General features: G+C 36.4%; 1 protein-coding gene across 12 annotated transcripts in view; it reads right to left on the reverse strand.

Annotated features, from left to right (window-relative positions):
* PIK3CB (phosphatidylinositol-4,5-bisphosphate 3-kinase catalytic subunit beta) overlaps positions 1-17468 on the reverse strand; it is a 186493-nt gene that overhangs the window by 48930 nt on the left and 120095 nt on the right. For 8 of the 12 annotated variants that reach the window (XM_031009530.3, XM_055383443.2, XM_031009531.3 and 5 more), the window contains 4 exons: positions 15886-16137; positions 13630-13726; positions 8579-8709; positions 5806-5856 (listed from right to left, as the gene is read on the reverse strand). In XM_031009530.3, the coding sequence (XP_030865390.1) occupies positions 5806-5856; positions 8579-8709; positions 13630-13726; positions 15886-16137 (531 nt within the window). The remainder of the gene's footprint in view (positions 1-5805; positions 5857-8578; positions 8710-13629; positions 13727-15885; positions 16138-17468) is intronic. The other 4 variants (XM_055383439.2, XM_055383440.2, XM_055383442.2 and 1 more) reach the window with 1 other exon arrangement.

The following is a 17468-nucleotide window of genomic DNA, read 5'->3' on the forward strand; positions in this document are numbered from 1 at the left end:
ATCCCAACTACTTGGGAGGCTGAGGCAGGAGAATCGCTTGAACCTGGGAGGTGGAGGTTGCAGTGAGCCAAGATTGCGCCACTGTTCTCCAGCAACAAAGCGAGACTCTGTCTCAGAAAAAAAAAAAAAAAAAAAAAGATGGCATCAGAATTTGAAAATGAAACTCCTAGCCAAACCTGTTATTGCAAACAACACAGAATGTAAATTGTTCATGTCAGAGAAAGGCAGACAGCTGTTATGTTCAAAAAGCTAACAAAAAGCTAGCAGGCTGAGTATAATTTGGTGGATCCAAATTAGACCTCTACAGACTACTGTAAGTAAACACCCTGGAGACCTAGGAATAAGCTAAGTAGGGAGAGCAGTGGAGCTGCATAATTGTACTGTTTGTATTGTATTATTGAGGTATGAAAAGCACAATGTTGAATAATGCCAAGGTAAAAACTACCAAAAAGCCTAAAAAAACACAAAATATTAGATTATTTTATAAAACAACAAAAATATCATTAATGAAAAATTATACCGTACAGTATAACTGGAGAACTTACATGTTCAAATGCTTGTACCAAAATAAAAGTGGTAGAAAGCAATGAAAAATCACAACCCTATTTTCTACTGTTTTTTAAAAATCACAAACACACATATTATAATAATGATTACTGACCAAAATAAAACAAACACCTTGCTATAAGCACATGGGAAAACACAAACAAAAACAAAAACCTATGGTTCCTTTCCCTTCCCTACGGAAGGCCACAAACTCATCTGTCATCTTCACAAGGGCTGGAGATTCAGATGGCATGTTAACGAACAGTGTGCTTGCTGGGGACAGACAGTTGAGTTAATGAAGTGTTGCCCAGATATACAGACTTGACCAACAAAAAGCAGTCAAGGATAATGAGGTGGAGACTAAGAAGACAGTTATAAGACCAGAAGACTGATTACAAACAGGGGATTGAGCAAATAAGTAAATACACCAAAGTTAATAGAAATCCAGATTTCTCATCATTAGAAAAGGGAATTACAAATATGAAAAGACAAAGACTAGAAAATATACAGTGGGAATGGATCCATATTAGAGGTATTGATGAGAACTCATGGTCTTTAATAGATAGATAAATATATCTCTGTGTATGTTTATTTTCCCAAACATATGGAGGTAAACAAATATATACTGTCTAGCTCTGTTTCACAAAAGGGCCTGGAAGCAACTGCACCCCTGCATTCTCCAAGGAGCACTTACTTACTTTATACCCAGGGGCAATGAGCATATCCAGGGCCTAGATCTTAAACAGGCCAGGTATGGTGGCTCAGGCCTGTAATCCCAGCACTTTGTGAGGCTAAGGCAGGAAGATTGCTTGAGCCCAGGAGTTCAAGAACAGCCTGGGCAACGAAGTGAGACCCCTAACTCTACTAAAAAAAATAGAAATTAAAAGAAATTTTTTAAATAGCCAGGTATAGTGGCATGTGCTTGCAGTTCTAGCTACTCAGGAGGCTGAGGTGGGAGGATCACTTGAGCTCAGGAGGTTGAGGCTGCAGTGAGCCATGATCGTGTCACCGCACTCCAGTGTAGGCAACAAAGCGAGACACTGTCAATCCATTCCATCCGTTTGTTTGTCCGTCCGTCCATCCATCCATCCATCCATCCCTACATACTTTTCACAAATAAAAGGAATAAACTGAATATAAAAAATGAAACTCTCCGGAGAAATGCCTGATTCCAAGGCTGGGGTAGGGAAAGTACTAGATGAGTGTGGAATACGCTGTTGTATCGGAAAGAAAGAAATGCTCAAAGAATGATAGGGACAAAGCAAAAAGAGACAAGAGACAGCTTAAATGGGCTCCCATGAGCCAGATCTGGGATAAATTAAACATTCAGATAAATGACAGTAACTAATTACAAATCATCGAATAAATGGAAATCACAAATCCATCTCCTATAAGTTAAAAAAAAGAAGAAGAAAGAAAAAAGAGATGAATGGGGGAGAAGAGGAGTTCAAGGCTGCAGTGAGCTATGACTGTACCATTGCACTCCAGCCCGGGCAACAGAGCAAGACCCTGACTCTAAAAAGATAGATAGATAGATAGATAGATAGATAGATAGATAGATAGATAGATAGATAGATAGATAGAGATAGAGTAGAAGAAAAGCCTCTATCCTATCTTATAAGCCAACTAATAAATCCAAAAGGAAAAGCAAGATTTAAAATTGGCAACCCACTGCACTAACACTGATTCAAGCAAGATGTATTAGTGAATGCAAAAAGAAGTGGGTGACAGCTTGATCTGAAATAGAATGTTTACTTAGTGTCAAAATACGCCCCCACAAAACCTTTATTTATTAACTTTATACTAGAAAAACCTAGCAGACACCGTACTAACCAAGGGATAACAGTTAACTTCCAGAGTAGTGGTAAAAGTCAATATTGCCTCCTGATAAAATGCAGTAAGAAAACTACACCTTTACTTCTTTGATATTCACACTAAAAATGCATAACTGGGATCCTAAACATGACAAAACATCAGGCAAATCCAAACTGAGGGATATTCTATAAAATAATTGGCCTATAGTCTTCAGAAATGTCAGTCATTAAAGATTTAAAAAAAAACAAAAAACAAACAAAAAAACACTGAAGAACTGTTTCAGACTGAAGGAAGCTAAAAATACCTGACAATGAAATGCAGCAAGTAACCAGAGATTGGATCCAAGACTTATAAAGCACATGACTGAGAAAACTGGCTAAATTTGAATAAAATCTGTAGATTATATAGAACTGAATCAGTATTATTTTCCTGACTTTCATGAATCTACTCAGGTTATGTATAAAAATGCCATTTTTTAAAGGAAATACTGAAGAATTAAGGGGTAAAAGGACATGATGTGGCCGTGCGTGGTGGCTCACGCCTGTAATCCCAGCACTTTGGGAGGCCGAGACAGGCAGATCACAAGGTCAAGAGATCAAGACCATCCTGGCCAACATGGTGAAATCCCATCTCTACTAAAATACAAAAAATTAGCTGGGCATGGTGGCGCACGCCTGTAGTCCCAGCTACTTGGGAGGCTGAGGCAGGGGAATCGCTTGAACCCGGGAGGCAGAGACTGCAGTGAGCTGAGATCATGCCACTGCACTCCAGCCTGACAACAGAGTGAGACTCTGTCTCAAAAAAAAAAAAAAGAAAAAAAAGAAAAATCTAATAGATACTAGTAATTAATGCTATGGAATGTTAGAAAGGTATTTTTTTAAAAGTAGACCTATTCATACTCACATGACAATATCCACAAAGTATATTAAATGAAAAAAGTAGGAACTATATATATATAGTTTTATATATGTATATATAGATCTCATTTATTTTTAAAGTGGGAGATATTTACATATAAACTTAGGATTGATAGCTACAAATTAAAATGTTTACAGTTAGCTCTGGAGAGGAAGGTAGGTGGGAGTCACAGAGAGAAACTTTCATTTTTGGTTTACAATTTTTTTTTTTTTAAAGATACAGGGTCTTACTCTGTCATAACAGCCTCAACTTCCCAGGCTCAAGCTATCCTCCCACCTCAGCCTTCCAAGTAGCTGGGACTACAGGTCCATGCCACCACGCCCAGTTAATACTTTTTTTTTTTTTTTGTAGAGATGGGGTCTCACTGTATGGCCCAGGCTGCTCTCAAATTCCTGGGTTCAAGCAATCCTCCTACCTCGGCCTCTCAAAGTGCTGCGATTATAGGGGTGAGCCATCACACCCATCCTTACCATTTATTAATTGTACTTTGTGCCTAATAAAAAACAAACAAATTGTAAAAGTATATCAGACCTGGGCAAGATTACTGCATGCTCAGTGTGTAGCAAACCCTCTGATTTAGGTCAGGTACAAGTTTATGGTGGAAATAGTAAAAACTAATTCATTTATCTGAGGTTCAAGGAGCAATACTGTCTTATAAAGGGTAATGAGACAGGCACTTGAACCAAGACCTGCCTGTGTAACTATATCTCCTAAGCTTAAACTGTAATTATCTGTTTCAGTAATTGCCTAATAAGCTGATAAATTAACACCTGTAAGAAATTTGTTTTGTATCATTAAAGGTAACTGCTCTTGCAGTTGTCTCTTTTTAAAGTTTTTCTTTTATTTTTTAAATTTATACACAAACACACGTTTTTTTAAACTAGTCTCTGAGATTGCTTCCACTTTTATTTTACTGTTTTACTTTTTCAGTAAACTCTTACTTCTTAGAGATTCCAGGCCATTCTCAAGTCTACATCCTCAGCAAGAAAAAGCAGTCAAACACAATGATCCTATCACACCAGCCTCATCAATTGATCATGCAAATTTTTTTCAGGCCATATATATAATTTAAGCTATTAAAATTTGCACAATGTTTACAAATTAAATTGTTATCTGAAACTGTCTCCAGAAACCTGAATAACACAAAACTTTGGGAAAAAAGACAGAGAGAGGAAGAATTTGGCTATTATGGTCCCAAACTGGCCCAGAGCCTTTCGTAAACTGTAAAGACTAGGAGTCTGGCACTACTGCTCTTTCCTAAGGTCAAGCATTCAAATTCAAAAGACAAAATTTAAGCCAAAAACACTAATAAGAAAGCAGTAGCAGATGACTCACACTGAGAAACTAGGGAAAGATTCTGAGAGCTCTAATGGCAAAGGAGAAGACAGCCTAGGCCAGACATTTCACCAACTGGCCAAAATTAAATAGTGCTTTGATTCTGTGAGAATGGGAAAAACATACACATTGTCTCCAGTTTGCCTCCTAGTCTCTATAACACTGCCATGCTACAGGTAGAATGACTTTGCTAAATAGACTTAAAAGTTGTAAACTGATGACGAGAATACTGGATTACAGCTCAACAAAGTCAAACTAGAAAGAGCCAAAAAATTAAATAAAAAAGCACAGATGGTATACATATTTTTATATATATGTAGATATAGATATATATATGTAGATATAGATATAGATATATAGATGTATAGATATAGATATATAGATGTAGATATAGATATAAATATAGCAACCCAAGTCAACAAAGTAACCTATTTGTAGTATCTGCATAGAAACAAATGGGAATAGTATATGTGGCAGAGACTACTATTTGACCCTCAATATCCATTCTCCACTTCTTCCTTTAGTACTAGAATCTCTTACTCTTAGCCAAGCGCATGACTGACAGTGTGGCTAAAGACTGCACCTCTCAGATGCGCGTGTACTTAGGCATGGTCAGTAAGATCTGGCCAATGACATGTAAGCAGAAATGATACATACTAATGATATCCTGAATAAGAATGGTGTGTGACCACTACTATTGTTTTTCCTGTTCCTGCTGGCTGGAATATAGTAAAGTAGGAAGCTGAAGCAGTAATATTAAACCATGAAATAGAAAATACATGTTAAATATGGCAGAGCACTAAGATGGAAGAAATTTGGGTCACTTGCATGATGATGTGTGTGCCTATTACTAAATCTGCTTTGTTACCTGAGAGAAATACAGCCTCCTCATTAAACTAAATAATATTCACTATGACAGCATTGTTAATCTATGAGGTGCCACAGAATCCCTTATAGATTACCTGCTAAACCTGTACTTGTATCAGAAAAGGGCTTGCCCACTGAACCCAGATCACCCACAAATTGGGCTGCCATTTAACAAAACACTATCATGTGCATACTTACCCACACTCACAGACTGTTCTTGCATATGAGTTATGGTCTTCTGTGAGTTCATTACTATGAGGCAAAGGTACCTAATAATGTGCACAACTCCATAAGAAAGGGCCATTTAAAACTCTTGATACTTACTGACACATTAGCACTATCACTGCTTGCAATCTCAGCTGCCTTTTCAATAATCTGTTTAAAAAAATTAAAGAAAATGAATTTTGGCTCTCATATTTGTAGAATTTTAAGTGTAAATGACTACATTTGTACTTAGACTACATAAGATCTGGCATTGCTATGCTTTGTAACAGAAACATGAATTTTAAAAGCAAAACCATGCTTCTCAAGTGCTTTAAACTCTTGACAACAGGGAAATGATGGTATTGCTATAAGGGATTATGACTCCTAGGAAGCACTAAAATTGTCTGGAGATAAAATAAGTACCAGCTAGCATATATATGTCAAAAATTTTCTTTTAAGTGTAAGTAAATGTATTCTAGTTAAGAAGACACAAAAACATGTAAGAGTTACAAAATTGTAGAATAAGCTTTTGTCATTATGTTTTTTCTTCAATTAACAGACACCAAGAGTAGAAGTAATGACAATATCTAACTTGTACAATTGAAGGAGATCAATAAGCATATACTTATTTACATATTTTTTGTTTGTTTTTGAGATGGGGTCTATGTTGCCCAAGCTTGCCTTGAACTCCTGGGCTCAGGCAATTATCCCACCTCAGCCTCAAGCAGATGGGACTAAAGGCTGCTGTCCCTGGCTTATATATATTCAAAGACTAAAATCTCTATCCCAAACTGATCTTCTTCAAGAAAGACTCTCCAAGGGATTAGAAAGGCAAAAAAAAAAAAAAAAGTTTAATGACCATTTGCAGATGATTGGAGCAATGGTGAAATAAAACTTCTCTTGAAATATTCTTTAAAAATACTTATATTTGCAAATATAGGAGGCTATATTTGTAAAAGTACTTCAAAAAGCATTTCATCTGAGCCAAAAGAGCCTATAACTATTGAACACACATCATAACTGAACATGATAATAGTCACAGCTAAGACTATTAAATATATCACGAGTAGCTACGGCTTACGGATAAATTTCTATCAAAGGAATAACTAAAGACACTACATAAACGTATTGGATGAGTCAAAATGTAGCTTTTTCTACTCAGTGTATACTAACATATATGATTCTTGCCATATTTGAAATTTATATTATAAGCACAAAATTTAATTTGGTTGTAAATTATTGTTCAGAAAAACATGTTTAAAAAACTTGAAATAAAAAATTACTCCTTAGATGGATAAAATCCAATCATAATGAAAATGAAGAAAGAGTGAATTACATAAATTTAATTTGCTAATACTTTAAATGTACAGGTAGATTATCTTAAGTATTTATAAAGTATAATATCAATCTTCAAAGGTAGTTTGTACTCAAGCGGATTGAGGAAATTAAATAAACTTTCAGCTTATTTTCTGAACATTTTTTTTTCTCCAGAGACAGGGTCTCTCTGTTGCCCAGGCTGGAGCACAGTGGCATGACCATAGGTCACTGCAGTCTCAAATTCCTGAGCTAAAGTAGTCCTCCTACCTCAGTCTCCAGAGTAGCTAGGACTATAGGCACATGCCACCACACCCAGCTAACTTCTAAATTTTTGTACAGACAAGGGTCCCTCTAAGTTGTCCAGGCTATCTTGAACTCCTAGCCTCAAGTTATCTTCCTGGTTCAGACTCCCAAGTTGATGGGATCACAGGCTTGAGCCATGGTGCCTGGCTCCTAAATTCTGAGAATTTGTTCAAAGATTTCCTTATAAAAATCAACACTACCAGGTGCAGTGGCTCTCACTTATAATCCCAGTACCCGGGATGCTGAGGCAGGACAGTTGCTTGAGGCAAGGAATTTGAGGCTCAATAATTGTGCCACTGCACTCCAGCCTGGATGACAGAGAAATACTCCATTTTTTAAAATAAAAAACACCATGCCAAACCTAAAGATAAAATATATGACAGCTCAGCTCTCTTAGCATGTAAATTACCATAGCCCTATATTTAGCCCCCATTAGATAATCTCTTTATCCCCAAGACATGCAGTGTGTATATTAAAGAAATGTATTTAGAAATGAAGTCCTTACTATAGATTCTATAAAATAACTACATTAGGAAGCGCCACTAACAGACATATTCAACAAAAATCAATTGTTCTTTGAGTATCAATTCTAATACAGCAGTGACTATACCTTTAATATTTGAAACAACATTTTATATATTCAGAGTTACATATGAATATATTTATAGCCCTTTAAGGGCGTGAGATATTAAAAAATAGAACAATTATGATTTCTTCATTTTACAAATAAGAAAAGTGAACTCCAGAGATGCCTTTTCTCTTTTTTTTTTTTTTTTTTTTTTTTTTTTTGAGACGGAGTTTCGCTTTTGTTGCCCAGGCTGGAGTGCAATGGCACGATCTTGGCTCACCGCAACCTCCGCCTCCCGGGTTCAAGCAATTCTCCTGCTCAGCCTCCCGAGTAGCTGGGATTACAGGCATGTGCCACCATGCCCAGCTAATTTTGTATTTTTAGTAGAGACAGGGCTTCTCCATGTTTGTCAGGCTGGTCTCGAACTCCCGACCTCTGGTGATCCGCCCACCTCGGCCTCCCAAAGTGCTGGGATTACAGGCGTGAACCACTGCGCCCGGCCTGGAGGTACCTTTTCTTACTTAGTCAGTGATAAAACCAAAACTAACAGAGTTAAGAAGGCTCCCTGATCCATGGTCTTCCCACTCAACAAAGCTGTCACTGTATGGGAAGTTTTGAAAGAGACAGATAGAGCTTAAACTATACATAGAGGAACTGATCATTCAATTATTTCATGCATAGAGGTCCTTTAAATAATTAGCTTACCTTATCGAAGGGAGGGTAATAATAAGGTTGTTTTTTATTCTCTGGAAATTTAACATGCAAAGCTGTTGCATTTTCAGTATATGGATTTGTTTGAACAGTTCCCATTGGATTCAACATTTCTTCGAGTTCATCTAAAACATGCAAATAATTTTGGTTCTTAAAAAATGTCTTTAAAACTAAGCTTTCAAAAAGCTGTAATGGATCTCCTCCCATGAAAATCACTTTAGAAGTATGTCAACTACAGAAGTGTGACAGACAATTCTATCAGTAATCCTCTAATTTTCTGTTAATGCTTGGAACAAAATTTCAGTGTGAGTTTGCATACATGTTTTAAAAATGAGAAAGTTAACAAAACTGAATGACTGCTTTACCTCTTAATTCAAATTCAGTTCTCAATCTTGAAAAGACTTTAATTGGAACTGCTCTCCCTCCATCAAAATTAGGTGGCCCATAGAAACTATAATGTCATCACTATATATGGACTTCTTAATCACATGTAATCTGGTCTTCATGGTTGTCACAATAACCAAATTGGTATTTTAAGTCATCAATAACATTCTTCTTATCAAATCTAATGATAATGCTCTTTATTATCCTGCAACTGCTGACAGAAAATACCTTCTCTGGTAGCCTCTGGAATACTCCATTAAGTGGCACTCCTTTTACCTCATCAACTGCTTCTTTCTTCAAGGTACTCCTTCCTTTTCCTTTTCCACCACCCTAAATATGGTCAATTCACAGAACTGTGTGTGTGATTTTAGAATTTCAGTGTAGTTAGAAAACTCTGGAGTTCGCATTATATAATTTTTTTATTTCACAGATAAGAAACTCATGATGAAAAAATAGAGTTAGGTGTACAATCTAAGATCCTCCCTCTCCAAAGTAATTTTTCTTTTCTTATACTGACTGTAGTGCAGTTGTTCTCTCTGTATCTCCTAAGGAAAAAAAATATCAGCTCTACTCTACTTAGGTCTAATGTCCATAAAGTATGCACACTCAGAATTATTTCCTAAAGCTGGAAAATCTTTACAAGTTTTTGTTCCTTAATTCTTTGTTCATCTTTTTAAATATTTTCTCACCTCACGGACTCAATTTTCTTTTTCCTTTTTTTTTTTTTTTTTTGAGACAGGGTTTCTGTCACCCAGGTTGGGGTGCAGTGGCATGATCTTGGCTCACTGCAACCTCCACCTCCCAGGTTCAAGTGATCCTCCCACCTTAGCCTCCTGAGTAGCTGGGACCACAGGCACATGCCACCATGCCCAGCTAATTTTTTAATTTTTGGTAGAGACAGGGTTTCACCATGTTACCCAGGCTGGTCTTGAACTCCTGAGCTCAAGAGATCCACCCAACTCAGCCTCCAAAAGTGCTGGAATTACAGGTGTGAGCAATCACACCCAGCCCAAACTCAATTTTCACCTGGATGGAGGCAACTCTTTTTTTTTTTTTAATCTTCCTGTTTTTTAGAGACAGGGTCTTGCCACATTGCCCAGGCTGGATACAAACTCCTAGCCCCAAACGATCCTCCTGCCTCAAGCACCTGAGTAACTGGGACTACAAGCACACACACCACTGCACCTGGCTCAATTCTAATAATTTATACAACTCTAGAGCTGATTTCTCAGCAATTTACAGTTTCATACTTCTGCTCTCTAGTACTATTTTACTTTTGTCCTATCAAATGCAACCTAACTGAAATCAAATTTAGTATTTTAGTACTTATTAGCCCCATACATACAGGTAATCCTTTAGCCTTGTTCAAAAGTGATCAGAAAAAAAGGCACTCTTTTTCTGTGTGTATAGGGAGACAGAGTCTCACTATGTTGTCCAGGCTGGTCTCAATCTCCTGGACTCAAGTGATCCTCCTGCCTCAGTCTCCCAAAGCATTGGGATTATACATGTGAGCCACCATATCTGGCAAAAAAAAAGGCATTCATATATACTACACATGGAGAGCAAAAATTGATACACGCTATTGAGGAACAATTTGTAATTATAAGAATTATAAATTTATCTATTCTTTGAATCAATAAACCCACCTCTAAGGAATTTATCTCAGATATACACTGTACATAAGCATGGTTATTCATTATAGCAGCACTGTTTGAACTATCAGAACACAATTCTGCTTAAAAAAAAAAAAATCTAACAGTCCAGGCATGGGGGGAAAAACAGTTCTCTACATAGATACGTAGAGAAGATATGGTGATATGTAGATATGCAGATATGGTGAATAAAGCAAGAAGCAGAACATTACACAGAATGTGTCATTTTGTGTAAGTATAGGGGGAAAAACAGGAATCGACATTTGTATTTCCTAGTCCACATAAAAAAATTATGGAAAGTTAGGAAAAAAAATAATAAACGTGATTATATACCTTGTAATGATGACCTAGGGACTCTGGATGGTAGATTATTTGTAGTTTCTTTGCTTCTTGTTTGCCCCTACTGGGTTAAATGTAACAATTCTAGAGCTGACACATGCAGAACTAATGAGTTCATTTATTATTTTTTATCATACATTTTCTCAGAGAGGAAATCAGGTTCATAGTATTATGCCAAGTTAACACCACCAAAAATTGTAATTTTTACTAAAAATACTAGTCAAGTTGGTTGGTGATTCTGGAGAACATGTGTGAGTCTAAATTAAGATTCTCAAGAAAGTACAGTATTTTGCTGCTACATTTTATTGTATTGTGAAAGTTTAGCTCCTCCTAAGAAATATGTCAAATAGGCTGGGAGCTGTGGCTCATGCCTATAATCCTAGCACTTTGTGGGGCTGAGGAGGTGAAAATCACTTGAGCTCAGGAGTTTGAGACCAGCTTGGGCAACACGGCGAAACCCTGTCTCTACAAAAAATACAAAAAATACAAAAAAAAAAAAAAAAAAAGCCAGGTGTGGTGGCGTATGCCTATAGTACCAGCTACTTGGGGGGCTAAGGAGGGAGGCTGAGCTCAGGAGGGCAAGGCTACAGTGAGCTGTGTTCAAGTCACTACACTCCAGCCTGGGTGACAGGGTGAGGCCCTGAGTCAAACAAACAAACAAACAAAAAGAAATACGTCAAATATACACAGTTCTCCTACATTTGGGGAATAACATAATTAGTGAAAACTGTTAGAGGTACATGCTGGAGAGGATAGGAATAGAAGGACACACACACACACACTATTAGATTGCAAAGAGTTTATATAGATATGTCAGTAAATGATTATCCAAAAGTAATTTTTCAGGTGACAACTGCTAGTACATGAACATTTTGAAATGTCACTTACAAAGCCATGAATTAAAAAATTCAAATTCAAATTAGTTTACAACTTCACTAGATATATCAACAAACTATAAAGACAGGAAAAAAGAAAAAGAAAACCACTATTATAATGCAAGATTTACACTAAAAATTCCAACATTTGGGAAAGCAGTATAGACCAATGGGAAGATTTGAATAGTCTTTCATTCAAATCCTAGGTTTGAAACAGCTATGTAAGACTAACTTATTTTCTCTGAGCTTCACTTACCTGTAAAAATGGAAATAAAACCATCTACCTCACTTGATGAGGGTATTTTGAGTAGTATTTGAGAAATAAAAGCGTGTGGAAGGTGCTCCATTTACCTCAAATTTCAGGCTAAAGCCAACTAAAGAAAAAGTGTTTTAGGCTGGGCGTGGTGGCTCACGCCTGTAATCCCAGCACTTTGGGAGGCTGAGGTGGGTGGATCACAAGGTCAGGAGATCGAGACCATCCTGGCTAACACAGTGAAACCCCGTCTCTATTAAAAATACAAAAAATTAGCCAGGTGTGGTGGTGGACACCTGTAGTCCCAGCTACTGGGGAGGCTGAGGCAGGAGAATGGCGTGAACCCAGGAGGTGGAGCTTGAAGTGAGCGGATATCGCACCACTGCACTCCAGCCGAGGTGACACAGCGAGACTCCATCTCAAAAAAAAAAAAAAAAAAGTGTTTTTACTATTTCTCCCTAATTAGAGATGTTCCTTCTACTCATGAAGAAAGTTAGCACAATTAGGAGCAACAAAGGTTATTATAAAGAAGACACTGTTCCTTAGGAGAATTTCTCAAAAAAAAAAAAAAAAAGAAAAAAAAAACCTACAAAAAATGCTGAAAGCAACACACATTCATTAAAATAAGAAATATATTCAGAAATATGGCCAGGCGCGGTGGCTCACGCCTGTAATCCCAGCACTTTGGGACAGCCGAGGTGGGCGGATCACCTGAGGTCGGGAGTTCCAGACCAGCCTGACCAACATGGAGAAACCCCATCTCTACTAAAACTACAAAATTAGCTGGACGTGGTGGCACATGCCTGTAATCCCAGCTAGTAGGGAGGCTGAGGCAGGAGAATTGCTTGAACCTGGGAGGCAGAGGTTGCGGTGAGCCGAGATCACACCATGGCACTCCAGCCTGGGCAACAAGAGTGAAACTCCGTCGCAAAAAAAAAAGAAGTTTAGTCTATTTCATTCCTAAATATGGTATGGAGATGCATAAGATTTAAAGACAAAGCTACCCATCACAAAACTTAAAAGTTATGTCCCATGGCGAGACTAGACAATCTGTAATGAGCTAAATGAATAATTTGTTAATACTAGAGTTAACTTGTTACTAGTAAAATAATGGTACATTATTTGTTGGAAGTATGTTTAAAATACTAACTTGTTAAAATAACCGTTTAAAATACAGGCCAGTAACAGTGGCTCATGCCTGTAATCCTAGCACTTTGGGAGGATCACTTGAGGCCAGGAGTTTTGAGACCAGCCTTGGCAGTATAGCGAGACCTTGTCTCGACAAAATAAAAAAAATAATAATAATAAAATAAAATATAGGCCGATTTTAAACCAAAACAAAATTTGTAAAGAAATCTACTCAGAAACAAGTAATTTTATGATAATATTAAAATAATTTGTGTAAATCTATTTTAGAATAAATAATACAAAATGATAATTTTATTTATTAAATTGAAAGAACGGTGATTCATAAATATTACCTAGTCCACATGCCAAAAGTTAGTTATGGTTTAACACTAAGGATAAAAATGTAAATCTTACCAGGAAATGAAGACCAGCTGTGTAATATTATGTCTCCAGTTCTCAATTGTCCTTTAAAGTCAAAAACCATCGTATTTACCCACGCTACAGGATAATGCTGTTGAAAAAGATACCATTGCATAAATATGCTAAGAATAACTTTAAGGTGTAAACATGCACATGTCCTTGGTTTCAGTAATGTTAGTTCTAGAAAGTTCTGGATGATTTCCAAAATAATCTTCTAAAATGAGAACAAGATATACATAGAAAAATGCTCACTATTACGTTTAAGAAGAACCTTAAAACTCAATTAACATTTCATAATAAATAGTATATGAATAAAATAGAATATGGACTAAAAAGCCTTGTGAAAATGATTTTTTTTTTTTTATTTTTTTGAGATGGAGTCCCACTCTGTCACCCAGGCTGGAGTGGTGGTGTGATCTCGGCTCACTGCAACCTCCACCTCCCAGGTTCAAGAGACTCTCCTGCCTCAGCCTCCTGAGTAGCTGGAATTACAGGCACCCGCCACCACACCCAGCTAATTTTTGTCCTTTTAGTGGAGACGGGGTTTTGCCGTGTAGGACAGGCTGGTCTCAAACTCCTGACCTCAGGTGATCCACCTACCTAAGCCTCTTAAAGTGTTGGAATTACAGGTGTGAGCCATCACGCCCAGCCAAAATGAGAAATCTTTAATAATCCAAGAAAATACGTATAATATCAGAATACGTGTTTTAAAAGCTTTCAACCTACATAAATCTCAATGTGGAAGGAGATAATGTCTCTAGGCATATAAATATATCTCTAAAAAGGAGGCATTGAGCTGATAGGACTTTTATACAAACATTTAAATAGATTAATTTCGCCATAGTGTACCAAAAATCTTATAATCAAACATTTTGAGGATAATTCTATATTAAGGAAGAAAAAAATACTAAGGAACTAATGCTTCTGTGACTTTTTAGTCATTAAGTTATTTTACTTTTAGGGCATTTTTTTTTTTGGAGACAGGATCTCACCATGTTGCCAAGATTGGTCTCCAACTCCTGTCCTCAAGCAATTCTCCCACCTCAGCCTCCCAAAGTGTTGGGATTACAGGCATGAGCCGCTGCACCTAGCCTAAAAATTATTTTTAGAAGACTATATGATGATAATCAGAGGAGATGCTTATATTCCCATGTTAAGAATAAAAGAACACGGCCAGGCACAGTGGCCACGCCTGTAATCCTAGCACTTTGGGAGGCCGAGGCGGGTGAATCACAAGGTCAGGGGTTCAAGACCAGCCTGGCCAACATGGTGAAATCCTGTTTCTACTAAAAATACAAAAAATTAGCTGAGTGTGGTCACGGGTGCCTGTAACCCCATTTACTCAGGAGGCTGAGGCAGGAGAATCGCTTGATCCCGGGAGGCGGAAGTTGCAGTGAGCCGAGATCGTGCCATTGCACTCCATCCCAGGTGACAGTGTGAGACCCTGTCTCAAAAGAAAAAAAAGAATAAAATAACACAAATTAATATATAGATAAATATAGTAACTAGATTTTAAAAACATATAAAATTAATGTCCCTATCCCCACCAAAAAGCTTTCAAAAAGTAAGAAGAAAGTGAAACACTTGACTGAAAACATAACATGGAAGATGAAAGTATGACAACAGGTCCATCCTCTTATATTCATAATTTCAAAATCCGAGAAGCTCTAAAAACTGAAGGTTTGTTCATAGCTCATGTGACAGCAAAAAGTGGCCAGAGATAACAAAAAGCTAATGATAGTCACATTTAGTGTGAATACTCATATATTTCACTCCAAATATTAACATGTTTGATGACACATTTATGCCCCAGACCCCACAAGATACGTTGAGTCAGTTACGACCAATGATCTTTCTAAAATGCACAAAATTCTGAATTCTTAAACATATCTGTCACATGAAATTTCAGTTGAAAGACTGCAGAACTGTAAATTTTTCAAACATCATCATTCTTCATATCTTCTTAAAAGTATTACATATATAATAAAACACTTATAAAATAAACCTGCCAAAAGAAAATCCATGGTAGAAGGAGCAAGATTACAAAAAAAAATGCACGAACATAAACATAAATAAATGCATGAACATAAATCTAAAGATATAAACATGGAAATTTCTTATCTTCTTAAAATCAGTTTTTAGGGATCAAAGTTACCTAATATAATTTAACTCATATTACTCAATTATTTCAAACAGTCTTAAAATTATTCCGTTATATAAAACAATCCTCAGAAGTTGGTATATCATTACCACTTTTCCAGCTTTCCTGATGGTCTGATATTTAGAGGGATTAATAGTTTTCGTTGATTTCTTCGTTTTTACTTTATCCAAAACTGCATAAACAGCAAAACATAATCGAGCCATTCTTGGTAAGTCACAAATATTAATATCAAATTCCAGTGGTTCATTCCAAATATGATCATTTTTCCCTGACACCTCTGAGCTTACGATGGTTTTACACAGGAGCTCAGTACCATGAAAAAGACCAGCCCTGACATGAACCTGTAATGAAGCAGACAAAAACAAAAACAAAGTCATGAATACTGTACCACGAAAAACATCTCTTTTTGTTTGTTTGTTTGTTTCTACACTAAAAACATCTTTATTTTGGAGAAGGAAGGAACATACTGGAAGAAGAAACATGCCAAGTTTTAGAAAGCCTACTTGTCTGCAGAACCACTAGACTGTAATTAACCAGTATATCGTTCAGTAAACTGTAGTTAGTCTAATCTGTTTTTCACTTGCTAAGTAAACCAGCTATAAAATCACATATTGGTCCAAATGCCAGGGTGCTCAACGGTTTAAACAGGTCTAAAGAAACCATGACAGTAAGTATAAGCATACTATCATATGCTTACTCACTGACTTCATTTACTTGAGGTCTTGTCTTACCTTTCTCTATGTGTAGGAAAGAATGAATGGATGAGATGGCTCCAAAGTTTCTTTCTACTTCTAAATAATTTATGAATTTGTCATACTAAGTCAAGAGCTAACAAAAGATATTCCATCCATATCTATGATTATCCTATATATCACGGTCCTTTGTTTTTCCCTAAAGGCCTGGGGCCAGAGTGATGCAGGGCATGCGTAAGATGTCCCAGACAATTTTACTCATTTGCAGTTTTTTAAAAGATATGACCTAATTATCACCAATTTAAAACTCAGGGAGAAAGTAGAGCTAAAAACAGTAGTAAAACACAGAGATTGACCCAGTGATACACTTTTAAGGTCAAAGTTTTTATACCAGTTTATTCAGGTGTGATACTAGCACACAATATTACTCAATAAATATTTACTAAACAAATGAATACGTATGTGGAATTGTTTAGGCTTATCTTTCATTTTTCAAAAGCTTATCAACAAAAGCTTTTCTGGCTAGTTAAGAGTTACCACGCCAATATTTGAAAAGGAAGATAAATACCCAAGAATATATGCATACTTCATCTATAGATATTAAAATATATTCAAACAGTAATATAAAATTTTAAATACTGATGTAATCAGCAATTTTAATTATAAATATTTATAATATAATTATGAGTTTAAAACCTATTAAAATAGTTAAAACTATGTTATGCTGGCATAAATAAAACTGTAGGTTAGTAGGCCAGACATACCATAATATAGTAAAAAAAAGATGACTGACTTAATAAATAATATTCTTTTATCTAATTCCAGCAAAATGAACACAGATGGATTAGAGAGTTAAATATTTTTAAATGATTAAAAGCTAAAGAAATATTATTAAAAAGCTTTCAGAATAACTTTTGAATCTGGATGATGGGTTCATGGAGGTTCATTATACTATTCTACTTTTGTGTATATTTGAAACT

The sequence above is a fragment of the Gorilla gorilla genome, chromosome 2 (genome assembly GCF_029281585.2).
Source record: "Gorilla gorilla gorilla isolate KB3781 chromosome 2, NHGRI_mGorGor1-v2.1_pri, whole genome shotgun sequence".
NCBI lineage: Eukaryota > Metazoa > Chordata > Mammalia > Primates > Hominidae > Gorilla > Gorilla gorilla.